General features: G+C 45.7%; 3 protein-coding genes across 4 annotated transcripts; all 3 read right to left on the reverse strand.

Moving 5' to 3' along the window:
- Window positions 1–276: 276 nt before the first annotated feature.
- Window positions 277–7,916, reverse strand: PHKG1 (phosphorylase kinase catalytic subunit gamma 1). The gene is made up of 10 exons (XM_037506774.2): window positions 7,779–7,916; window positions 5,914–6,025; window positions 5,192–5,370; window positions 4,708–4,762; window positions 2,442–2,507; window positions 2,021–2,184; window positions 1,521–1,611; window positions 1,247–1,400; window positions 946–1,071; window positions 277–591 (listed from the first exon to the last, which is right to left on the reverse strand). Exons 2-10 carry the CDS (start codon window positions 5,994–5,996, stop codon window positions 346–348), a joined length of 1,164 nt encoding a protein of 387 aa, XP_037362671.1. The 5' UTR covers window positions 5,997–6,025; window positions 7,779–7,916; the 3' UTR covers window positions 277–345.
- Window positions 7,917–10,230: 2,314 nt separating this feature from the next.
- CHCHD2 (coiled-coil-helix-coiled-coil-helix domain containing 2) lies at window positions 10,231–14,729 on the reverse strand. Of its 2 annotated transcripts, none has more exons than XM_037506769.2 (4): window positions 14,587–14,729; window positions 12,741–12,990; window positions 11,197–11,356; window positions 10,231–10,522 (listed from the first exon to the last, which is right to left on the reverse strand). In XM_037506769.2, the coding sequence occupies exons 1-4, from the start codon at window positions 14,634–14,636 to the stop codon at window positions 10,512–10,514; spliced, it is 471 nt and encodes a 156-aa protein (XP_037362666.1). In that variant the 5' UTR covers window positions 14,637–14,729; the 3' UTR covers window positions 10,231–10,511. The 2 variants fall into 2 exon arrangements, with proteins under 2 accessions (XP_037362666.1, XP_054549547.1); XM_054693572.1 differs by lacking the exon at window positions 14,587–14,729 and adding an exon at window positions 14,252–14,498.
- Window positions 14,730–20,856: 6,127 nt separating this feature from the next.
- Window positions 20,857–21,738, reverse strand: NUPR2 (nuclear protein 2, transcriptional regulator). Its single transcript, XM_037506773.2, has 2 exons — window positions 21,418–21,738; window positions 20,857–21,096 (listed from the first exon to the last, which is right to left on the reverse strand). Exon 1 carries the CDS (start codon window positions 21,733–21,735, stop codon window positions 21,424–21,426), a length of 312 nt encoding a protein of 103 aa, XP_037362670.1. The 5' UTR covers window positions 21,736–21,738; the 3' UTR covers window positions 20,857–21,096; window positions 21,418–21,423.
- Between the last annotated feature and the right edge of the window lie 3,411 nt (window positions 21,739–25,149).

Here is a 25,149-nt window from a genome sequence, read left to right on the forward strand (position 1 = left end):
ACATCCCTGGAGAAGAACCTGCTGCCATGGTATCCGGATGTTATGAGGTCTAGTCAAACCTGTGATTGTGTATCTCAGGCTATTCGATTCCTTTGCCTTTACCCCACCATCCCAAGGGAAGTGGCTCAAGGGCCAGTGACTCTGAGCCTCCCAGAAGGAGAAATAACAGTGGCACAGCTGGGGAGTGGGGACGCAGGAGGGCTCTTGACCCTTTGGCAGGGTCTGGCCCCAACTGCAGGCAAGCCCTTGACAGAGGCCTACACACCATCTCACTCCTTGACTTCTATTTCGTGGTTTCCTCTGCCTGCCTGCCCCCACCCCACCTGCCCTCCACCTGCCAACCCCTCAGTAGTCGTCCTCAGCCAGGGAAAGGAGCACAGCCTTGGGTGTGTTCTCAAAGAGGGCAGCCCGGTCCTGCGCCTGCCCCTTCTTCACCCAGTGGCCGTAGATTCGGAAAGCACAGGCATCGATGAGTCGGCGCAGAGGCCGCAAGGCATAGGGGTCCCGGATGACAATCTCCCGGGTCACAGGCTTCACCCGGCGGTACTGGTAGTAGATCCGCACTGAAGCCAGCACTGTTAGAGCGATGACCTGCAGAGGGCCGGCACTGAGAACCTGGATCCTGCCCCTGGATCCTTATCTCCCCTTGAGGGCAGGGAGGCCCTGAGCTTTTTTTTTTTTTTCCTGTTGGGCCCTTCCTGGTGTTCCCCCCATTCCCATCCACCAACATGCTCAGAGATTTAGCCTGTTACAACCAGTCAGCTGACATCTGTCTTCCTTGAAGCCAGAAGTTGAGCTGGAACCATCATCCACCAGGTAGGGCAGGTGCTCTGTAAACCCTGTGGGTGTAAGTAGTCCCCGAGGGAAGGAAGGGCACCTGGGAACTTGGACTTGGGGAGCCAGCAGCAACTGCCCCAGGGCTCTGGGGGGAGCAGAACCTTGTACCTTGAATTTCCCCCGGGGACTGAAGTGCCGTACTTCTTCCACCACATACTGCTGGAAGAAGGGGTGGGCCAAGGCCTCCTCTGCTGTATAGCGGCGCTGGGGGCTTACCACCAAAAAGCGGGAAACCTGAGAGAACAAGGAGGGGGAGCTGAAAACATCAAGGCAGGGTCCTCCCAGCACTTAAGAACGCAGGGGTCTCTCCTGGCAGTCTTCTTCGTCCTGTGGCATGATATAGCTCCCTCCTCCCACTGTGGACTTTGGCCCTCCCTTGAGCCTGCAACCCACGGGCCTGGCCTCTCACCAAGTCCTTCACTGTGTCCGAATAATCATCCCATTCGGGTGAGCCAAACTGATAGTTGCCACTCATGATCATTCTGAGCATCAGCATCTGCTTCCGGTGCCAGAAAGGTGGGGAGCCGGCCAGCAGGGTGTACATGATGACCCCTGTGCTCCACCTGGCCCCGGGATGGACAGGAAGGAAGGCTGGCTACAGCTCTAGCTGCTTCCTCCCCTCCCCAGCCAAGTGCTTCCATCATCCCTGTCTCCCCTATTGCACTTCTCCCCAGCACACTCACATGTCCACCTCTTTTCCATAGCCCGGATGGTCCTCATTCATGGAGCACTCAATGATCTCAGGGGCCAGGTAACTGGGGGTCCCACAGACCTCTGCAGTCATAGTTATTATCAGGATACATCAGCAGGGAACACTCAGAAGAGGAAGGTTCAAAGAAACAATGGGGACAGTATCAAAGTGGCAGCTGGATTGGGAGTCTCCCAGCACTAGCTCCCTTCATTCGGGGCTAAGGCCAGGGTCAGAGTGCCGGCTCATATGGCCATCTTCTTTTGGGCCTGTTGGTTCCCTGGTCATTTCTAAGCATCCTGGCCCGAAGCTCAGGCAGTGGGAACCTGCCTTAGCTCATCCTGCAAAAAGGGTTTGCCTGAAAGAACACCTAGTGCTTAAACGGTGGGATTTTTACTCTGGGGAAAAAAATTAGGGGACAAACCCAGGCAATTTCTGCTCCTGGGAGAGTTGATGAGAAAGCCCCTAATGTGGGCGGAATCCATGTTACCAGACCTCGCAGCTTCTCTCCTGGTTGCAGCTGGCAGGAAAAGCCAAAGTCCGTGAGCTTGATGTTCATGTTATCATCCAAGAGTATGTTCTCAGGCTTAAGATCCCGATGTACAATGTTGAGTTTGTGCAAGGTGCAGATCACCTCCAGCAGGGCTCTCATGATCTTCCTGGGGTGGGACAGGTACATAATTACTCTTCTCCTTTTCTACAAGGTAACAGGCAGGAAACCGAAGCCCACCAACCAGTGAGGGAGGACTTGGGACAGACAGGAACCGTCTTGGCTGAGCCAAGGAGGGGGGAGGCACAAAACCAGGGGGGTGCATACTCCCAGCCCAGACAGGTAGACACTATGCCATGCTTCCTCCCAGCCCCCAGTCCCTGCTACACCAGGCAGGGAGTGGGGAGAGAGGTGAATGACTCTGACCTGGTTTCCTTCTCACTCAGGGTGACCTTCTCCGTGAGGTAGTCAAAGAGCTCCCCTCTCCTCATCCTGTGAGGACAGAGGACTTGTAGCTGGATTGGTTCCAAGACCTTATCCTGCTCCCAGAGATTTTTTTCCCACCCTTATACCCCCAGAAGCAAAGTGGAAGTGACAGCGTGAGCTGGAATCGATTAGGGCCAAATTCAGGTCTGGGAGGTAGAGGGACCCTGAGCAATTGGCCCCCGACCCAGATCAGAAGGGTAGTTGTATCCTGAATTTTCCTGGGGAACAAAGTGCAAGTGTTGGAGGAGCAAGTTTTGCCTATTTTAGGATTAAGAATTATGGTTCAATCTTCTCAGCTCTTGGGATGATCTAGAAAGAGGTCTCTGGTAGAATAGTCTAGTTATATCCTAGAGGGCAAATCAGGGCAACATTAAAATAGCTTCCCCAAACAACTTCAGAGGTTAGAGACATTTGAGCTGTCCCTGAGGGCTCTACCGGACAGGGCCACCAAGCAGAGCTGGGACAGCTGCAGCGGGTCAAGTCTGGAGGTGTCTGGGAAAGTCTCCCTTGTATAAATAGGAAAGGTACATACTGCCCCCTCCCACCTCCCTCCAGGAAAAGCAGAGGAACTCCTGGGGACTAAGGATTTGCCAGTGTCATAGGGGGAAGAAAACCCTTGGAGGGGATTCTTTTGGAGGAGACAATCTGAATTTACTTGTTTTATGCATTATCTGTACTGTGATCTTATCTTAATTCCATTTTAAAGACTCCAGAAAACTCAATATTAGCAGCAGCAGTAAAGGGATTTACTAGTAATGGCTGGGCCTGTGCAGGCTACTCCAGCAGGCTCCTGTCTTCCTGGAGCTGGCAGTTTAATTGTACATGTTCGCAAAATGAGATTGGGTCTCCAGGCAGAACAACACTGTCCACTCAGTATGACTACAGTATGAAATGTTCCAACAATGCAAAAAATGCAATAGTTTACTCAGGTAAACCCAGTCCTTAAATTAACTGTTATATATGAGAAATCAAGGCTTCCCCTAATCCCCCCCCCCCCCAGCAGAGACTCCCTAAAGAGTGAGGACATGGGGGACACAAGGCATTGCAGAGTTCTCTTCCCTGGCACCCTTTTCTGATCAAAATAACGATAAGAAGCCAGAATGTATGGTTCAGAGAACACTTTGTGTGGTTTGATTTTGATGCTTAGAGCCAGTGAGATAGGCAATGTGGTCAATAGCCTTCCTTCTTGAGAAAACAGAGGCTCTCAGAGCTACAAGCTCTGGTCCTGGGTGGCAGTGGACCCTGTGACAAAAATTCACCTCAATAGCTCTGTTGCTGCAGAAGCAGGGGAATGCTGGCATTGATGATTTCCATCTCTGAACCAGACCTCAAAATCAACCTCTAATGTCCACCGCCCTGGCCTGAGCCCCTTCCTTCCATCCTCCTAACCTCCTCCTTACCTGTCCTGCCTCCTTGCTGTCAGCATAACCCTTTCCAGAGTAATACAGATCACATTACTCTCGCCCTCCAAAGTCCTTACCATGGCTAGGATGCCTGCAGGATCTGGCCTTTGGTGCTCTCCATCCTTGTATCCTGTCATCACCACTGGTCTCCCACACTGGCTTTCTGGCTGATTCTTAAATGAGCTAAGCCCATCCCTTCAGACCTTGATCTAGTTCTTGGTCAGGGCCTTTTGTTGGAAGGCTCCTTCTCCAAGCTTGGCTCTGATCCCGCCTACACTTCATCCAGGCCTCTGCTCAGTTTCCTTCCATGAGCACTTTCCCGACCATCCCATCTAAAGAAATCCTCCTTCTCTCTAACCTCTGTTCTGTTTTCTGTATATATTGTGGCTTATTTGGTTGCTTTCTGTTCATTCCTATGAAAACTATTACTTGAAGTCAGGGACTTTATCTTTCATATTTGTTGCTAGTGTCTAGAATAAGTATTGAGTGACCCGTTGTCATCATCATTGTAGTTAGTAATTCATAGCATTTACATTGTGCCAGTCCCTGTGCTGTTACTGCTTCTGTGATACCAACGAGAAAAGTGATAGTGAAAGAAATCCTCCAGCCCAGAGGCAATTGACCCAGGATTTAAAACCTAGCAGCCGGGGGCTGATCTGCCTCGGCATTTGTGATCCTATTTGGCATCCACATTGTAAAGAGTTGACTGGCTGCTGGTATCTAGGAATTACTGGGTGGGGATCATAATAGGAGGTTCTCCAAATGGTGCCAGGGTACAGTGGGCTCCAGGGCTGGGTACTTACAGATCAAACACCAAGAAGAAGAAAGTGTTGGTCTCGTAAGTGTCCTTCAGCTGTACTGAAATGGAAATGGCTGGCTCGTCTCAGGCAGCAGAGGAGCCTCAGCCGGGGCAGTGGGGGTTCCAGGGCAAGGGTACTAAAGCTGCTGGTGGGTGGGCTTCAGAAGCTGCAGGGGGTGTCAGGATGGTGCTCAAAAGAGGTCTCTCTGGGAGGGGGCAGGCCCAGGGCCATCACACTCCTCCATACACCCAGCCTTCTTGTGACCCCTTCTGTATAGCTGCAAGAAAAGGCTGAGACAGAACTAGGTCACAGGAGCAGTGAGGGGGGAGCTGGGGACCCCAAACATCAGGGTGTGGGGGCAGGGGTAGTGGGGAGAGACACTCTGGATGGTTCTGACTGGTGCACATGGGGCCACATTCCCTTACTTGGGTTAGCAGAGCAGAATCATTATGGTGGATCACCCTACTGTGGCTCAGGGATCACTCACTGATGTTTGGGTGTCCTGAGACCTTGTGCAGGATATCCACCTCCTTCAGCGTGGCCTCTCGAAGCTCCCGCACCTCCTGGGGGCTGAAGTTGCCCCCACCGGTGATGTCGATAATCTTCACAGCATACTCCTGGCACGTGGGCTTGTGGATGCAACGCCTAACGACGCTGCTAACTCCCCTGGGGATGGAGAGGACAGATGGTCCCGGGGGCCCCTTACTCTGGCAATGGGGTTCCCAGATCCAGGCCACAACAGAGATGTCCTGCCTTGTCCCCTAGCTCTCTGTGAGCTTTTGTGGGTGGTAGCATGATGAAAAAAAGGCATGGAGGGGGTGAGGTGCTTGAGGCTGCTGAGTAACCAGCCTGGTTTCAGGCCTCTTAACTCCTAGTTTGATGCTTTCTCTATACATAGAAAGAAGCCATATATTCTTAAAAGCCATATAGTCTTAGAAACATAACCTTTCTTCTGACCCCTGCTCCCTGCCCTTGCCTCCAGGGGACTTTAGATGCTTGTCAACAGTTTCAGGGAGCTCTTTGCCTGGAAAGGTATCTTATCTCGGTGTCCATACTCCCCTTTTCTGTCGTTGTTCAGGAAGGCAGGACACCAAACTGAAGGATTCTGCAAGTGGACAGCGCTTTGGGGGTAGAAGTGGGGCTCAGTGTTTGGGCTCAAGCAGAGATCATTGCCACGACAGCACCCCATGGGGAAGTTCTGGGCCTTACCTGCCCAGGATCTCCTTGGGCTCGTAGTTCTCATAGAATCCCTGTGCAGAATGTGAGTCTGGCAGAGCTTCGTCCCTTGTCATGTTCAGCACCTTGTGGAGATTCTGAGAGACTGAGTAGGGAACAGAAAGAAGCTGTCAGCCTCCCTGACCTAGGGGATGAACTCTTTGAGGGCTGGAACTCTTTCTCATTCATCCTTTTGGCCCAGGGCTGGCCTACAATGAATGTTCAAAATAAGTGTTTGTGATTGAGAAAAAGCTTTTGAAAGAGGCCTGCTTGCTGCTTCTCACTGACTGTAAACCCTTGTGCTGCTCCCCCTAGGTTACTGTGTGGTTCTCTGCTTGTTCTGTCAGCTGTTCCCTGGGAGGAGTGGCAGGTGATCACTAGGCCTGGGCCCAGCCAGAGGCAGAAGATCAGGCCAGCAGGTCCCAAGGTTAGCGCTGACTAGGCCAACACACTCTTGGTATTAGAACCACAGAGAAATTGTGTAGAGAGCAAATTAAAGTGCCATTTCTTTTCCTCTCTGAGTAGAGAAGGCTGGTCCTGCTTTTCCTGTGCCTGCTCTCTGCACTGACGGAAGAGATGAAAAAACCTCACGATTTCATCTTCTTAATCTGCTCCTCCCATAGCCTTTCATTATCTGCCTGAGTTGTAACTATCTTACTCTGAAAACTCTCCTCTCTCCAGGACTTATTCCTGCTTCCCACTGCTCTTTCTCACCCCTGTCCTTGACCAGGACTTTCACCATCATAATGTTTTTCATACTCATTGCGTAGTGCTGGGCCAGGTGCTCTGAGGGATGCAGAACCTGATGGGTGGATCCTGGTCCTAGTCTCTGGCATCACATGACAACCTGTGCTGTCATCTCCCCCCTTAGACTGTGATCTTCTCTAGGACACCCAGACATCGGCCCCCTGTGTTTCCCATTCAATCGTGTAGCAGTGCTACTCCCTAGATATGAGTTGATGGTTGGACTCTATTCCTCTGGTCCAGCATCCTGCTGGCAGCGTTGTCCATGTCCTACCTAATGTGGCTGGTGAACCCTGAGTGGTCCTGCTGCGGTGTGGGGCAGCACAGAGCAAGGACACTCAGGCCTGGACACAGAGGAGCTGAGCCGGCTGGTTTTGTTTCAGGATCATAGAGGCAGCCAAGATGCTGATAAGGATTTGAGGATGAAAAAATCATCTACCAGTAGAAAGACAGGCAGATAGCAAATGGGTAAAAGCTCCCTGTCTCTAACCCCACTTCTACCGCCCTTCCTGGGCCCAAGGAGGCCGGGCCTATCAGAAGAAGCAATGTCAACTAGTGGGGCAGGAACCCTGACTGCCTCAGGACCCAGCTGGCTGTTCCAGGAAGCCTGGTATCCCCACTGGCGGGTGCCTGGTTACCAGAGGAAGGATTAGAATAACAGTCTCCTCTGCCAGTAGCAGGTGCCCGGGCTGCTCACAGGCCGCCTCTGTCCGTCCACTACCATCCAAGCAAAGGAGTGTGTTTCCCACACAAAAAATTTAATTTCCCTATGTCCCTGCCCCTCCCAAAGCTGGGTAGCATCAGGTCTCTTCCATTTCCCACACCTTTCCCAAGATCTTCAGGGAGGGCCCCCACATGGAATTAGGTAACTTGATCCTTTTTGGAAGGATCCTCCCTCAAACTCAGATTTTGAAAATGTTGTCACAGGGAGCTGGTTTCTGTAGACAAACTCTCCAAATTGGGCTGCAGGAGTTAATGCTGCCACTCTTTTGGAAGGAAATGTGTCTCATGGTTTTGGGGTTTCTGCCATCTCAACTCCCCCCACACCCCCACCTCAGCCTCTTCCTCGCCCCGTATGCCATCTGGCTTTGGTCCATCACTAGCCCGCAACTCACCGTGTGGTCCTCGCAGGCCCTTGACCGAATGTGACAGGACTCCCAAAGGTCCCAGAGCTCCTTGGGGAGAGGGGAGAGAGGGCTGAAATGTGTCCCAAGCAGATACTTGTGGCCAAAGTAGAAGCTCTTGCTGCTTTTCCTTCGGGCTTTGCTACTTGATGACGAAAATCTGACGTGCCAAAAATAAATCACAACTGCAAACCCGGGATGCAGGCCAAGGTTCAGCAGGGACAGTGCCTGGCTGAGTTTCACCAAGGGCGACCTCTGGTGACTGGTGAGGGAAGCTCAGGTAACCTGACACCAGTCTTCTCTCTGGAGCTCACTCATCCTCCAGGCCCAGTGGAGAGAAAGCCAGGCTTGCAGGAAATGCACTGGCTTCTCAGGAGCCATTTCAGTGCATGCTGAAAAGCAGGGGCCCTGGAGACTATCTCAACACACAGGCGCATCTGCACTTCAGCCCTGGCTGCCACAGGCATCCAATATCAGGACCCACTCAGTGACAGTTGGTGTGGCTGCCATACAAAAGGCAGACCTTAAATGTTAGGGGACATTTTCAGAAATTCACCTCTCATCTGCCCCTGTGGTTTCACTCTTAAGTCATTTTGCTTTCAACCTGCATTTTCCATTAGGAGTTCTCGGTGCCAGAAAAAGCGTATGGCCTTGTGTATGACTGAGTTTTTTGAGTGAGCGTCCTCATTTTTATGCTTCTGCCTTAAGAGGTCTACAAAATTGGAGATATTATACTCAGCATGCTGGCACACAGGACTTCTTTATTGCTCTTCCTCATATCAAATGGAAGGCTAATATAACCCAAACGAAGGGGGGGTAATACAGTACCTCACACAGAGGCTGAGCCCACAAACACTCAGCATTTTACGAAGCATTCCCTACACTCTCTCTTGAACTCCAGAATGAAGTCAGTTTTAGAGCAAATGTGACTGTTGCTCAAGGTCACCAAGTACGTAAGACCTGGCTCAAGCCCAGATGTGGGCAAAGTACTCTTTCCATTGTCACGGTGACCACCTATTTCTTTCACTCTGGAGTACTTTGCTGAACTGTTATACAGAAAGGATTGAAAACAACTTCAGGGTATGAGCTCTGTGCACAAAGGTTTTCCATTTATTACAATGCAACATCAGGCACCAAAGATAAAAATACCTCAACCTCCTCCTTTTACTTATTTTTTTCCCCAGACTCGAGCTATAGATTTGAGTCATGCTGGTTTACATCAATCCACGACTAAATCCTTGGCCTCGGGGACCTTGACCTGGTAGGTTAGTTTCCATAACCTTCTCTGTGTAGCCATGCCTCCTACAAGGCAAAGGCCAGTCAGACAGACTCTTGCATTTTAGTCAGTAATGGGTTTTCGATTCAGCAATGTTTGGGAACATACCGTAAGCAACATGCCTTGGACTTAAGTATTAACCCTGAACTCAGAGGTCCTAAGACTTCAGGAAAATGGGCAATCTGTCCATTGATGAATCCAGGATGGGACATTCTAGGGGACTGGACAGAAATGACAGAGGACAGACAGCGTATTTATTCAGTAGCATTTCATTGTTCAGTAACAGGTCCCAAAATTTAAGCAGGGAAAAAATCAGGTAACAACTTATGAAAGGTACATCTGAAAGTAGGAAACTGCAGAGCATAATGTAGGCTTGGAAGTCAACTCTTAGAAGTGAAATTTTGAGTTGTGAGGGGAGCTGTGTTCACTTACAGGAAAAAAAATGATGCACCTCAAATTGACTCCATCTCCTGAGGACAATGTAAGAATAGGTAACTGCAGCTAGTTTGCCTTAAGTAGAAGGAAAATCTTTGCCAGAGGGATTACCTGTATTAAGAGTATAGTTTTCACCTAATTGGGTATTCTAGGGGAACGAGGACACAGAGCGGTGACTGGTCAAAGGCATCTGTACATGTAACGGGTCTATTCCTACACTTCTTTTGTTATTCACCTAATTAGAATTAGTACTTTTTTTAAAAAAGATTTATGCATATGTGAATTGGGGTGTAGGTCAGAGGTACAGGGGCAGGGGGTGAAAGGATTCACTATATAGAGTGGACAGGTGGATCTACTGAAATACACTGCTGAGAGGAGCAGCAGGCAAGACAAGAGAGGTCTTGCTGCGCCATGTGGGTCAGCTCCCTGGCCAGGGATCAAACTCATGCCGCAGTGGCTGATGATAGCTTGACAGTGCTGAGACTTTAATCCCTGTGGAGGCCCAGAACAATTAGTACTTTAAACAAAGTTTCCTATCACTGCTCAGCTTATTGAACATTGGTTCCAAAGGACTGTAGTACCTGGAACCGTTTTAATAAGCTGCATGTTTGCTGGTGAGGTAATTCTTACCTAGTTCTCTATGAAAGCTCCTCAAAGTGGATGCTAATTGTGTTCTTTTGCAAAATGCTTATGTTTAGCATGCATATACCAGATCTAATCTATGAACCTGCATTTAAAAAACAACACATTTTGGAAGAAAATCACTTTATTTTAATTCACAAACAGTAACGCCACAAAAGCAGATTTAAGAAAGTCAAACATTTTCCCCAGCCCCAAACTCAGTTTCATTTCAGTGAACTTCTAACAATACCTTCTTCCATTGTAATGAAGCCATTAGTGATAAATTTAGCTGATAGCTTTATACTTTGCATTTCACTATCTTTTATATTTTTGTATTAAATTAACTTGGTCAGGAGAGGTGATTTTCCATGCCTTTAATTTGAACTTCTTGATTAGGCTAATCCTGCAAACAGAAGAGGTAAGTTAGGAGAGCATTAGCTGTGTATTTCTAAGAAAATAGAAACTCTCTAAATTATAAAATGAAATCCCAAAGTTGTTATTTTGTGTCATAAATTATTGAAGGCACCCAACAAAATTTCCATTCTACATTTGCCACAAGGAATGAGGTAGGCAATTGTTTCATCCTGAAGCAAAAATATAGCCCCTTTGGTACTAGATATAATTAAGCTTCACCAGACTTCTGATAAACTTGCATATGCAGCATTTTACTTCTACAATTCAACCACCTGAGAATTAACTTCTTCCCTATTTTCTTCCTACTGAAAGAAAAATGAAAATAAGCTTTTTAATAGATGAAATCTTAGGCTGACAGGAGAAAATTATGTGAAAACTTAACTGCTAACATTCCCGAGAGCTAAAATCTGTTTTACTGAGAGATACTAATTCTTTACTGCTTAAGAAATAAATTCAAACATAACTGGTTTAAGCTTAAGATAATGACTAGAAACATCTGGACCACATCCTTCTTAGAAAAGTCGGATTATTTTAGAGTAATTTAAAGAAAACCCAACTTGTCAGTTTATTTAACACAGACCGCCGTAAGTGCTAAGGATCCAGGAATACCACTGAGTGAATTGAACAGATCCAAGTTCAATCATGGATAGATATGGCACCTACCATTTGCAAATCTGCACTGTTTAAGCACCTCACTGAAACCCTCACAAAGCTTGAGGTCACCCTGGTTCTGGGCACACTCCAAAAACTGCTTCATCTCATAGTGGCATGGGCCAAACTGCTGCTGCTGCTGCTGGTATGCTGGCTGGGTTCCCTGAGGTTCCTGCAAAGGTGTAACATTTAGGCCCATTAGCAAAGGAAATTAATTTTACACTGAACAAAGAATAGCATCCACTGTTCTTGAGGTTAACCGGGGAAACGCAACTAGCACCAGATGCAAATTAAAATCTCCATCTAATAACATAGCATGTGAAAAACTTTAAAGGTAGAATGTAAATGAGCACCAACAAATTCCAGTTGGAATCAGAAAGTTGTTTTTTTTTTAAAGATTTGTTTTTTTATGCATACAAGAACTGGGGTACAGGCCAGAAGTGTGGGGTGGGGTGAGCGGATTCACCAGACACAGAATGGGAAACAGAACAGGTGGATTGACTGAAATATACTGCTGAGGGGAGCAGCGGGCAAGACAGGAGAGGTCTGCCGCACCATTTGGGCAACTTCCCTGGATGGGGATAGAATTCGTGCTGCAGTGGCTACAGATAGCTTCATAATGCTGATACTTAACCCCTTGTGCCACCGGGGAGGCCCAGAAATCAGAAAGCTTTAAGAACAAAGATCCAAATAAAGCTAGATGGTATCTGGACATCCAAAGACGACTGGGTTAGTAAAGTTTCATGGAAGAAAAAAAATGGGTCAATAATAGAGAAATAAAGGATAAGAGTTTCTTGTACACCAGAAATGTAAGAGTATGCACCCATGCTCATTAGAGAAAAAACCACATATTTCAGAAAGGCAGAGGCAAATATTAGGTAAGAGATGAGAGAGCACAGATCTGGCAAAACAATTTCCAATATTTAACTAAGATTGAGGTTGAATTAGTTAAAAGTCACCAAGACAAAATATTGAAAATAAGAGTAGATTAGCTATTTTATAGTCAACCAGGTTGACCTGCTAAAATTCTACTCCTTGGGGGCCTCCCTGATGGCCTAGGCATTAAGTCTCAGTGCTATCACCACTATGGCCTGAGTTCAATCCCTTGAAAGTACACTAATGCACATATGTGCAGCAGACCTCTTCCGTGTCACATGCTGCTCCCCTCAGCAGTGCATTTCAGTAGATCCGCCTGCTGTGCTCCCCACTGTGTCTCTGGTGAATCCTCTCACCTGCTGCACCTCTGGCCCACACCCCAGCTCTTCTACACAAAATTAAATAAAAATTAAATTTAATAAAGTTAAAAACAAAACAGTTCTATTCCTTGGGAAGAAATATACTTTGTACCTGACTAGAACAGTTTGCTGGGCTAAGGCACTAACTCAACAGCCAAATGTGGCTTCTGATAACACATTTGATAACCCAATGTTAACAGCATTGTAGATTCTAAAATTACAGACAGTTCCTATGCATTAAGAACTTATAAATAACTAAGTTTTCTAATAATATTATAAAAAATATTTCCCATAAAAAGAAAATGCTGCCCATAACCTTACCTGGTAAGTGATGTCAGGCCTTGCGGGCTCAGCATTACTTCCTCCACTGAAACCCCCAGTGATGGCATGACCTATTGTGTGTCCAACAGCAGAGCCCACAGCCACACCTGCTGCAGTGGATGCCATCTGGGCCATGAGGCCTGGCTGACGGGGAGCAGCAGCAGGTGTGCCAACAGCAGATGGGGGAGCTGCTGCTGGTGGCTGAGCTGCAGGTGCTGGCCTGGGTGCAGCTCTCATCTGAGGTGCCCGGCTGTTGAAAAGGGGAAAAAAGTATGAAATTCCCATTTCTAACCAGATTTGGAAATTGTCACTTAAAAATAAACAAACCAACCCCTATGTATTAAAAATAAACCTGAGGATCTTCACTTTAAATTATTAAACACAATTACCAATGTATACAAGAAAACTACATACAGGAAAATATAATTTTTTATCTCTTTAACCTTTCGTTAATGTTGTAATCACAAATATAAACTATTTTTTTCTGCTTTTTGGGCAACCATTTCCATGTATTCACATAGCCTAAGTATCTTAGGAATACATTCATCTCAATAGCTCACAAATATAAAATATTAAGAGTATAAGAGATCTGTAAAGACTCCATCCATCCAAATATAACAGGCAAACATCACTGCAGGTACTGGAATATAACTGTGAACAAGAGATATAAACCTCTGCCTTCATGGAGTTGACAGTCTATTGACAGTCAAGTAAGTAAAAGATGTCACATATTGTTAAGAGAAGGATCCACTGAGTTGTCAGAGTCATCATGACACTTTTGCTTGAAAAACAAAAAATACGTCATGACTTTTCCAACTATTTTCCAACCAAATAGTCCAATTTCTTTATCTTACAGATTAGAAAACCAGAGCCCAGTAGGTGGAAGTGACTGCCTGAACTGCTATACCATAATCAATTTCAGCTACTTCCTACAGGAGAGCCACACACTCTCAACAATTTCACTAATTATCCAAAGCTGCTTTCAAAATCTTCCATTAACTATGCTCCTTCTGCCGCATTTTTAGCTCACAAATATAAAATATCTCCTCCCCTAACTAAAACTAGGTCAAAAGTGTAATGACTTCACTTCCTATCAGGTGGCTTTTGGCATAACTTCATAAAATGTGGCTTTCTGTCCTCTGAAGATTCTTTTCATTAAATGAACTGCTTCCTCCCACTCTTAGCACACTGTTAACACTGCAGTCCAGTGAAGTGATGTGGTAATGTGTAGTATGTCTTGAATTTGTCATCGGTCTGATAACTGACTTCCTACTTTACTAGCGGCATAACCTTGGGCAAGTCACCTGACTGTCCCGCGTCTCTATTTCTGCAAAACAGGAGTAACAACACTCTCTCAGGTTATCATTATCATTAGTCGCCAACAGATTTTAAAAGCATTTTATGAACTAGAAAACATCATGTTCACGTGCGGCCTTAGCGACTGTTATTCTCTACCTGGTCGAGTCCGTGGTACGCTCACTGCTCACATTACCTGTTTAAAGATTACTCACCGAATTGGAATGGGATCATTTCCCCCAATCATATTAATTTTCTACATTTTTTTTTTGTTTTTTACGTTTCTAACGGTTTACACTTAGAAACTTCCAATGCTCTCTAGAACTGGCCTGTTTTAACATAAAACGAGCCTAAACCATTTAAGGTAATAATCTGGGGTACAGGAAGTTTGCCACGAACGGAAAATGTAGTCAAAGCCCATTTACAGCCCGCTCGCTGCGGGCGGAGGCGGGCTCACGCCACATTGGCCTCCGACGCCGCGGCCGGGCCCAGCGCGGCCTCCGTCTGCGTCACGGCGCTGGTACGGCCCTAAACCCCGCGGAGGCCTCACCTGGCCGGAGGGGCCATGCGGGAAGTGCGGCTCCGGCTTCCACGCGGCATCGCAACGGCACGGCGGCTCGGCGTCGAGAACAGCGGCGCTCAGAGACCCAAACTGCCTCTACGGAGAAGGACAGCGGAAGTGGCGAGGCGGGGCTGGTCTCAGCACGCGACCAATCAGCGCTCGGGCAGACGCCTTCCGTCGCCGACGTCTCCTCTCGCCCTGAAGGTCACCAGGAGAACGGGACGTCACGGACGCTCCTCGTCTTACACAATTGACGTCATGAGCTCGGCGCCGGGGCTCTTTGGAAAGCCGGAAGTTCCTGTGGTCCGGGGTAAGCCTTGTCCTCGGATGCTAGCCTGAGTGACTGCCGCTAGCATTTTGCTTCCTAGGGCACAGGGCCTAGCGCCGCTTCATCCAAACATGTGTGCTCTTAACATGGGAGGGCAAATTCCACCTTGTGAGTCACACCCCTGGCGTGTGTGCCACAGAACCGTGGACAATTTGCTAAACCTTTCTCAGTATTAAGCTTATCTGGGGAATATTTTTTTGAGGCAGTTGAGGACACGTAATATGAACGGAACGAAGGAAACTGATAACTTTAGGCAGGGACCGATAGAGTTGAGTTGGTTCTATTTGTTTTCTCATGTTTGTGGATTCAGCCAACAAGTTATTCAGACAGTCATGCCACCTTACATTTATTTATATATTTTCGAAACCTACATATATATTAATTGGGATAGTATTCATTCATTCATTGATAATTTTATGGTTAGGATATATTCATTAAGTGAAAAAATGTTCTGATCTACAAGTGCTAGGCCAGGTATGTTCTGGAGATAAAGCACGACATACAGCAAGACTACCTTCATGGACTTTAAATTCATGGAGGAGACACACTAACATTTAGGTGATGACATGAAACAAAAGCGGAGTGGGGGAATAAGGAGTTAGAGCTTGTAGAGTGCAGGAGCCTTTGAAGAGGCAACCGTTGAACAGAGCCCTCGAGGAAGTGGAGAAGTAAGCCATGTGTTTACTAAGTAGTAGAGCATTTCGGGCAGAGGGAACAGTAATTGCAGGGGCGACAAGGGTTTGTGCTTTACTGATACTTAGTGTGGAATGCTTTTTAACACACAAACATTTTAGAATCTGCACTGCAGGCAGTTGGCTAGTTTTATTTGGGGGTGGGAGGGGCTTCACGGGAAAGTCCTAGGGGGTTGTGGGGAGAAAAAGCTGAGGTGGAACCTCCATTTCTACTTGACTGTCGAACTGAAATTTCTCCCTTTCACTGGAGGTAATGTTTCCGGGAGAGGACGTTCTGAATGAATTCTTCAAACTCAGGTTTTATGCACTCCGCCCCCACCCCAGGCTAAAGAGATCCTAGGCACCAAGGACTGCAAATCCCATAGTGTCATCACCACTGAAGGGAGGATTGCTGGGAAGTAAGGGTGGAGTTAAGCAGCCAGGCTTAGCATATAGCCAGAGACACGTGGTCCTGGGCTGTGGTTGGTTTTTCGCAGACCTTCATCGTGCCTTTGGGATCCCAGCTCAGCGGAATTGGTAGGACGCATTCACCAATTTCTCTCTCTCTTTCTCCCTGGGTTAGTCCTCTCTTCATTTCCCCTTTTTGTAAATAAACCCTTTATTTAAACTTTTTTGTGTGTGCCTGCAGTTGGGTCTTCTGATAAGTCCTTTTTAAGCGTGTTGGTGAGGACCCACACTCAGGCCTACCCCTTCACATTGCAGTTGCCCTGTAACAGTTACAGAGTTTAATGCAGCATTTATGGCAACAACAGAATGTTTGTGAAATGGAGGGATAAATAATGCAAAAACATTTTGTGAAAAAGTTTGTATTTTTCACAGAACATAAAGAAATGAACGATTTACATATGATAAACTTTACATTTGCTTTTGGATAATGCATAAGCAGAAATGGGAATAGAGCTTTATAAAGGACATCCTGGCTCAAGAAGAGCTTAGAGTGAGCAGACCTTTGGACAGTCAAGATAGACAGGCCTGCAGAACAGATACTCTTAATCATATGTGGTAAATCATTCGTCCCTAAGTTGGAGAATATAAAGTATTTGTACAAGATTATTTTGGTATAGTTAAAGAACTAGAAGGAACATAAATTCCTGGTTTTTAAAAAATGGCACATTCACACAATATGCAGTTATAAAAAGGAATAAAGAAATGTGTCAGACATATGTATATCTCAGATACATATGTCTATGTATCTTAGTAGGGATGACTTCTAAGATTAACTGTCAAGAGAAAAAAGGGGCAGGATTAAATACAGTGTGCTACTATTTCTGAAAAATTGAGAGAAAAGACCATATTATATATGCATAAAGAATCTAAAGCTGATAATACTGTTTGCCTTCAAGCAGTAGAAGTGGGTGGCTGTGGCCTTTTATTGATGGTGTTTTCTTTCTTTTGGATTTTTTAACAGTTAATGAATTACTTTTATTCAGAAAACAAATGAGCACGTAAAAAGTAAGCTAAAACTAGTTTTAAAAAGTGGGAATTGAAAATACCAAAATTCTTCTGTTTTGTAATTTGTAGTTTGCTGGTATAGATGTGCTGAAGTTCAATTTTTGGGGGGAAAGTATATACATCATCTCATTCCATAGCGATAATTCTTAACAAATTCACTTATGGCGATCAAAATTTGAACAAAGAACTCTTGTAGGCATTTTTATGGATATTTGATTTAAACATTTGGATGAAAGGACTCTTGCAGTTAAAATTCTTATACACTAAAAATTAGGTCATAGATTTCAAAATTGTGCAAACCCTGTTCCAGGAATTCCATATCTAGAAATTTAAGGAGCACTAATGAATGTGGAAAGAAATTAGCTCCAAGGATGCTCATTTAACAAAAGGCCCCGGTGGCGCAGTGGTTGAGTGCTGGGCTGTGAAGCTGCCCGCAGCCTCTGCAGCACCGGTTCTATCCCTGGCCGCCCGGCCGCCGGCGAGGGTCCCACATGGCACTACAGACCTCTCCTGCCGCGCCCGCTGCTCCCCTCAGCAGTGTATTTCGTCATTCTGTTCTGCACCCCACTCTGGCTCTGGTAAATTCTCTCTCACCTTCTTGCGCTTCTGACTGTACCCAGCGCTTGTATGTATGTATGTATGTATATATAAATCAATCAATCAATCTTAAAAAAAAAGGTATAAAATAGGGGGAACTTAACAACCTGAGTGTCCTACAATATAGAATTAAATAATTTATGATTCATACATATGAATTCTATTCTGCCATTTAAAAAGTGTTATGAAAGAATACTTGGGATGAAAAGTATCTTCACATTAAGTGAAAATGTAATTTTTTAAATTTAAAATTAAATTTTAAGAAAACATTTTAAAGACTGATATTCTAGGCAACCAAGTAGTGATATTATGCAGAGTAGTGTTTTTTTCACTTGTGTTTTCCAATTTTCCTACAAGGAACATACTTATTAAACTGTCATGGTGACTTATAATATGTTCACAAATGCTTTGACATTCCCTTCAAAAGGTGGAGCTTAATTACTCTCCCTTGAGTGTGGTCTGGATTTAGTTACTTATTTGGAATGGCAAAAGTGATGGTGTACAGCTTCAGTCTAGATCATAAAAGTCTGCTCCTTGCTCAGTGAAATCACTTGCTTTGGGGAAAACCAGTGGTTACATCTTGCGGACACTCGGTCAGCCTAATGGAGAGTCAGTCTCACATGGCAAGGAATGGAGGCCTTCTGCCAGTAGTCACATGAGTGGCCTATCTTGGGAGTAGCTTTTAGGTGACTGATCCCAGCCACCAACTGCTTGACTAGAATCTCAGTTGCTGAGTTCAAACCACCCAGTTAGGCCACTCCCAAATTCTTGACCCAGAGATAATACATATTTGTTGTTTTAAGCTACTAGGTTTTGGAGTAATTTATTATACAGAGCAGGTAACTAATACATATAATTTCTCCAGTGACCATATTTAAATATTAAAAGTTGTAGTATCTAAAATGAGCAGAATCTAGTTAGAATACCTTAGCGTATTTAACATGGCAAGTCTGTTGGTATGCTGTACTTTATAACAGGAATAGTATAGGAATGAAGATGTTTCAGGTACTAAGATCCTTAAATTCAAAGGGTAGGTTTTTCTTTGGATAACAGACATTGTGAATACAGTGCCTTACAAATGTAGACAAAATAATTGAATTTTTAAACTTCATTTAAAAGTACAAAATACAGGCCTCCCCGGTGGCGCAGTGGTTGAGCGCTGGGTTGCGAGGCTGCCTGCAGCCTCTGCAGCACCGGTTCGATCCCCGGCCACCGGAGGAGGGTCCCACATGGTGCGCAGACCTCTCCTGCCGCCCCCTGCTCCCCTCAGCAGTGTACTTCGGTCCTTCTGCCTGCTCTGCTCCCTGCTCTGGCTCTGATGAGTTCTCTCACCCTCCCGCGCTTCTGACTGTACCCAGTGCATGTATAAACAAAACAAACAAACAAATAAAACATGCCTCTATTAAAAAATAAATAAAAATATTAAAAAAAAAGTACAAAATACAAATGTTCATTTAACAAAAGGTATAAAATAGGGGGAACTTAACAACCTGAGTGTCCTACAATATAGAATTAAATAATTTTTGATTCATACATATGAATTCTATTCTGCCATTTAAAAAAATGTTATGAAAGAATATTTGGGATGAAAAGTATCTTCACATTAAGTGAAGTGCAAAAGTACAAAATACAAAAGTACAAAACAATAAAATAAATGATTAGGTGGTGTGTTTATATGAAGTTCTATAGGACTTCAAAAGAGTGGACATTTCATGTGGATGAAGGCTTTAGGGAGAAAGTGGCACTTTAATACATATAGGTGGAAGTAGTTTCAGAAAGATTGAACATTATAAAGAGGGAGAAAGAGCATAACAGCATAAATTCAAATGAAGAAGCAGAGTTGAGCATGGTGACTTTAGAGAACAGAAGACCTGTATTAAAAGCCAAAGTGTATATTTGGGAAGTTGTGGGTCAAAATTTAAGAAAATCCAACAGATAGTTTCCAGCTCAAAATAAGGAATCTAGGCTTTATAGTCTGCAATATTAGAAGGGTCATTGAGGGTTTTTATATGATTACAATGTTTTTCTGGAAGATTAATCTGGACATTATGTCTGAGATACAGAAGAGGAAAAAATACAGCATTAAGGAAAAAAAACCCTGAAGGTGAAAAGGGTAGAAATGGTAACCCTGTTACTAATTATAGTATTTGACTGCCACTATATACCAGGCACTAAGCTTTACATTATTTCCTTTACACCTCACAAGGACTCTTGAAATAGGTAATGTTTTATCCACATTTTATAGGTAAGAAAGTAGATGCTTAAAGTTTAAGCAACTTGCCAAATTCAGTACGGGTTTTGGACCCCAAAGCCAGGCTCCCACCATATCACATTGCTTGGATGCTGGAGACATTTTAAAAGAATGCAGTGAGTGAAAGAATCTAAGACTTAATGACTAGTAAGTTTGTTTTCTATACATTTTAAAACAGCTACCATTTATTGAGTATCTTATGCACCAGGCCATTAACTGTGTCCAATGTCTTATCTATAATCATCACCTTTGGCAAGGTGTAGTCCAATATTATTTGTATTTTTTAAATGAAAAAAACTGTAGTTCCATGGAAGTTGAAAGTGTTACCACTCAGAAGTTTGCTGAATGCCAGCAATATACAGGACTCTAGGCAGGATTAAAGTTCGGGTTGCTCCTCGCCGCATACCACCCTTCTCTCCCAGCCAAGGACTCACCACCTATGGGTGCTGATACCTAACTGAATGCAGACTGAAGAGAAAGGAAGGCTATCCCGACACAGTCTGCATAATTTTTAAACTGTAACTTAACTCTTGTCCTTGAGTTTGTGCATGATTCTGAGCCACAGTACTTGTGTAGAGTTGAGAAAAACTGATGCTGGAAAGTGTGTGGATGTTTTGAGAATGAAATGCCTGGTCTTCTAACTAACTGTAACCTCTAGAATGTTTCTTGTCCTCTATGCCTCAGAACCCCCTCTTTAAAATGGAGACAGCACCGTTTCCCTGGAAGGAATCAGTAGTGCAGAGAACCAGGCAACTGTTCAGTATGCACTGCTATCATTTAAAATATCCTTACTCAAGAAAATAATACCACAGCTGCATAGTAGCCAGTGACACTTCGGTTTACATCTTGTACAAATTCTTGTCTTTGTTCTCCCCCATCATCATCTTTACACGTAAGAACTCAGGTATTTGTGTACCTCAAGCGAATTACCGTAGTAGCTGAGAAATCAAACCCAGAGGTTTAAAATGCCATTCTTACTGCTCTCTTTTAATTAAAAACCCTAAAAGGGCATATCCCCTTGGATGCTACTTAATTAACAATCAGTAAGGAAAAGATACTGAAGCAGTCAACTTAAGCGCCGTCGGAAAGTTCTGTTGACCAACATGGATTCTCTCCCCCTTGGACCACAGTTCCGGCTGGCGTCAGAGAAAATACTTTTATCAGGTCCTTCGGGTATCCTATAGGAAATCGGAAAAAAACAAAAGCCACTTATTCCTCTTAGTCCGAGCATAAGCCCTGGAAGTAAATCTCCCTTGTATTCAAAAAACGTTTTCTGCACTTCTACCCAACTACAAAATTCCAAAAGGTAGTTTTACACTATTCCAACTGCAGTCAGGAGGGACTTTGGGGGTGTAGGGGATCCAGGTACTAGCTAGCGCTGGGCAGCGTCAAAAAAGGGGCCAACTCTGCCCGATCAAGTCACAGGGGTCCCCAGGAAGCAGCGCCCGGCGCGCGCGCGCGGGGTCCCCCTGGCCAAGGCGGTGGCGGTCCGCACGCACCGGCACTCAGGCGAGCCGAGTGCGCGGCCGGGGCTGCAGCTGGCGCTGGCGACGCTTGCGCTGGCTATTGAGCAGGGTCTGCGCGATCTTGCGCTCGTGGCCGCCAGCCACCGGCCAGTTGGTGCGCAGCTCCCGCTCGCGGCGCGTCCGGCCTTTGCTGCGCCCAGCCCCGCAGGCTGGGAAGTCCCGCAGGTAGTAGTAATCCAGGCAGTCGTAGAGCTCCTCCTCGGAGCTCGTCGCCGGCCACGGCTCGGGCGGCGGTGACTGCGCCTGGGCCGGGGCGCTGGGTAGAGCCGGGTCCATGGCCCCCGGCCGCATGGCCGCCCGCCGGCGAGCGCGCGCGCCCTCCTGTAGGGCGCCCCTCGCTTCGTTTGGCCCCACCCGTGGGCGGGTCCTGTCTGGGACGTCACAGAGGCTCTGCTCCAGAGGGGGGGACCTTCCTCGGCTGGGTGTACCCGGTGCTACTTGGTAAAATCCGACCCAGCAATTTATGACGGTCAAAAATTGAGAAAACTCTCCAAGAGTCCAGCAGTTATATGCTTAAGCAACATGTGGGCCCGTGCGTTCCTCCGGAGAACTTTGAGCAGCAATAAACATTTTGTTTGGCTATTTGATGACAACGTGATAGAGTGTTCTGTGCTGTCAGGTGAAGACTAGGTTCTGAAGAAATAATTTTCGGTGTTCCTGTAACATTTTTAAAACATCTGCCTATGAAAGACTGGAAGGAAGTTTATCACCGTTCTTAACGTTTTTTTGACTGGTAGAACCTTATACATCATTTTACATTAGTTCTTTTTCCTTCCCACAAGTTCAAGCTTTTGATAAGAGTATAACTTAATTGTATCAAGAGAACAATTAAGTTGGGCCTCCCTAGTGGCTGGCGCAAGGGGGTAAGTCTCAGCACCGTGAAGTTACCAGCAGCAACTGCAGCAAGAGATCAATCCCTGGCCAGGGAGCTAATCCACTTGGTGCAGAAGAGCAGACCTCTCCTGTCTTGCTCGCTGCTCCCCTCAGCAATGTATTTCAGCAGATCCGCCTGTTCTGCTCCCCCACTCTGTCTCCGTATTGTCACCTGGTGCGTGAAAACTTAGTATGCCGAATATTTGGGGTGACAGTCAAGAGTAGCAAGCGAGGTGCAGTGCATGTTGAGCATCCCGCCAGGCAGTTGCTGCTGCTCCGCACCCCAGGGTGTGGAGGGAAGGGTGCGCGCTAAGAGCCACAGGGACTGGAGGAATCGGGCTGGGTGATTGCGCTCAGGTAAGGCCAGTTCTAACAGATTACGGGGTTCTGCTGCACCGTGGCACTGCACGGTAGTCATTACACCCAGCGGCCCTCCAGGCACTGAGGCGACTCCCAGCTCTAATTACCTAATTACTGCCTCCCTAAATGCTGCTCTCTGGGAGTTATTGCGAAGAAGGCCTTTGTTTTGCTTGGTTTAACTAGCACAGATAATTCTCTTCCCACAAAAATTGCAGTTACCCCCCTCTGGGATTTTCTTTTTAATAGATTGGAAAAAATCCTACTTTAAAAAAAGGGCCTTCTCAAATATTTGATGTTGCTGAGTTTCTGTGTGACCAAGCTGCCAATTTGAGTTTTTACTTTTATGCTCAGAACCTGTATCCCTGGTGGGGTGTGGCCTACATAGCATTCTAAGGTGGTTCCTTAAATAAACAAGTCCCAGGAAAGTATTTTTAATAAAACACCAAGGGGATTTTCTCTTCCATCCAAATATGTTACATCTACTGTTGGGAGAGAGAAAAACCAAAATTTATCCTTATGCTACTCTCCCATACATTATCTCTTTTTAAAACTCTTCAGAATTAGTAACAATACTACTCATTCTCAAAAATGAAAAGAATAGGGCCTCCCCAGTGGCGCAGCGGTTGAGCGCTGGGTTGCGAAGCTGCCCACAGCCTCTGAAGCGCCGGTTTGATCCCTGGCTGCTCCCCGGCCACCGGAGGAGGGTCCCACATGGCGCGCAGACCTCTCCTGCCGCCCGCTGCTCCCCTCAGCAGTATACTTCGTCAGTCTGCCTGGTCTACTTTCCTCTCTGACTCTGGTGAATTCTCTCACCCTCCCACACTTCTGACTGTACCCAATGCTTGTATAAAATAAAAATAAATAAATCTTTAAAAAAAAAAGAAAAGAATAGAATAGTTGACTCCCATATCCAATCACAAGGATTCAACATTGATCACTAACCTATCATCTTTGCTTTATGCATTCCTTTGTTTTTTCCTTTACTGATGCATTTTAGATCAGATTTCAGCCCTATGGCGTTTCACTCCCTTTTCATTTTCCCTTGACGTTGACATGTTGCAGAACTAGGTCAGCTGTGCTGTAAAATATCCCACTGTGTCGATTTATCATCACTTTCTCGTAGTGTCATTTAACTTGTTCTTCTCTCTCCGATATTTTTGTAAACTGAGGTTGAATCTAGAGACTTGTTTATACTCAGACTCAACTTGGGGGTCAAGAAAACCTCCTAAGAAGTGACATGTGTTGTCATTACACCAGCAGATCCATAAGATTTTTTTTTTTAAGATTTATTTTATTTACGCATACAAGAGCTGGGGTGTAGGCCAGAGTTGCAGGGCAGGGGTAGGGGGTGAGAGGATTCACCAGAGACAGAGTAGGGAGCAAACCAGTCAGATCTACTGAAATACACTGCTGAGGGGAGCAGCAAACAAGACAGGAGAAATCTGCTGCACCATGTGGGTTAGCTCCCTGGCCTGGGATCAAACTCATGCTGCAGAGGCTGCTGATAGCTTTATAATGCTGAGACTTAACCCTTTGTGCCACCAGTGAGGCCCACTGTCCCAATTTTAGTTATGCCATCACTTATCAGTGGCTAAGGTGACAGTCTGTCCCTGCAATTGTAAAGTTCCACAACAAACTTTTATCTAATGGTTTTATCTGTATTTCATTGCTTTTTTTTGCCATGCTATTCATTGGCTCTGTTTTCATTAGGAATTATGAAATATTAGTTTTCTAATTTGATCATTGTTTCCACATGTTTAGCTAGAATGCTTTTCCTCTTGACCATTAGCTAGAATGCTTTCCCCTCATGTTTCCCTCAAAGAATATTTTATTCTGAAATATGCTTTGACATGAAAGGCAGAATAAGTGCTTATTTCTTCCCTTTTAAAGGTGGGGCTTCAGGGCCTCCCCAGTGGCGCAGCGGTTGAGCGCTGGGTTGCGAAGCTGCCCGCGGCCTCCGCGGCGCCGGTTCGATCCCCGGCTGCTCCCCGGCCACCAGAGGAGGGTCCCGCATGGTGCGCAGACCTCTCCTGCCGCCCGCTGCTCCCCTCAGCAGTGTACTTCGGTCCTTCTGCCTGCTCTGCTCCCCACTCTGGCTCTGGTGAATTCTCTCACCCTCCCGCGCTTCTGACTGTACCCAGTGCATGTATAAACAAAACAAACAAACAAATAAATAAATAAAACATGCCTCTCTAAAAAAAAAAAAAAAGAATTTAAAGGTGGGGCTTCTGTGGTTCAAATGGAGCTTACTTCCCCCCCTTAGAATCATATTGAAATTGTGGATCGTTTTAAAACACAGTGTGTTTTAGTCAATTTCATTCATTTTTTTATTATATTTTATTTTTTCTAAAGATTTATTTATTTATGCATACAAGAACTGGGGTACAGGCCAGAGGTGCGGGGGTTGAGAGGATTCACCAGAGACAGAGCGGGGAACAGAACAGGCAGATCGACGGAAATACACTGCTGAGG

Source organism: Talpa occidentalis, unplaced genomic scaffold, assembly GCF_014898055.3.
Source record: "Talpa occidentalis isolate TD23 unplaced genomic scaffold, MPIMG_talOcc4v2.1 talOcc4.12, whole genome shotgun sequence".
Taxonomy (NCBI): domain Eukaryota; kingdom Metazoa; phylum Chordata; class Mammalia; order Eulipotyphla; family Talpidae; genus Talpa; species Talpa occidentalis.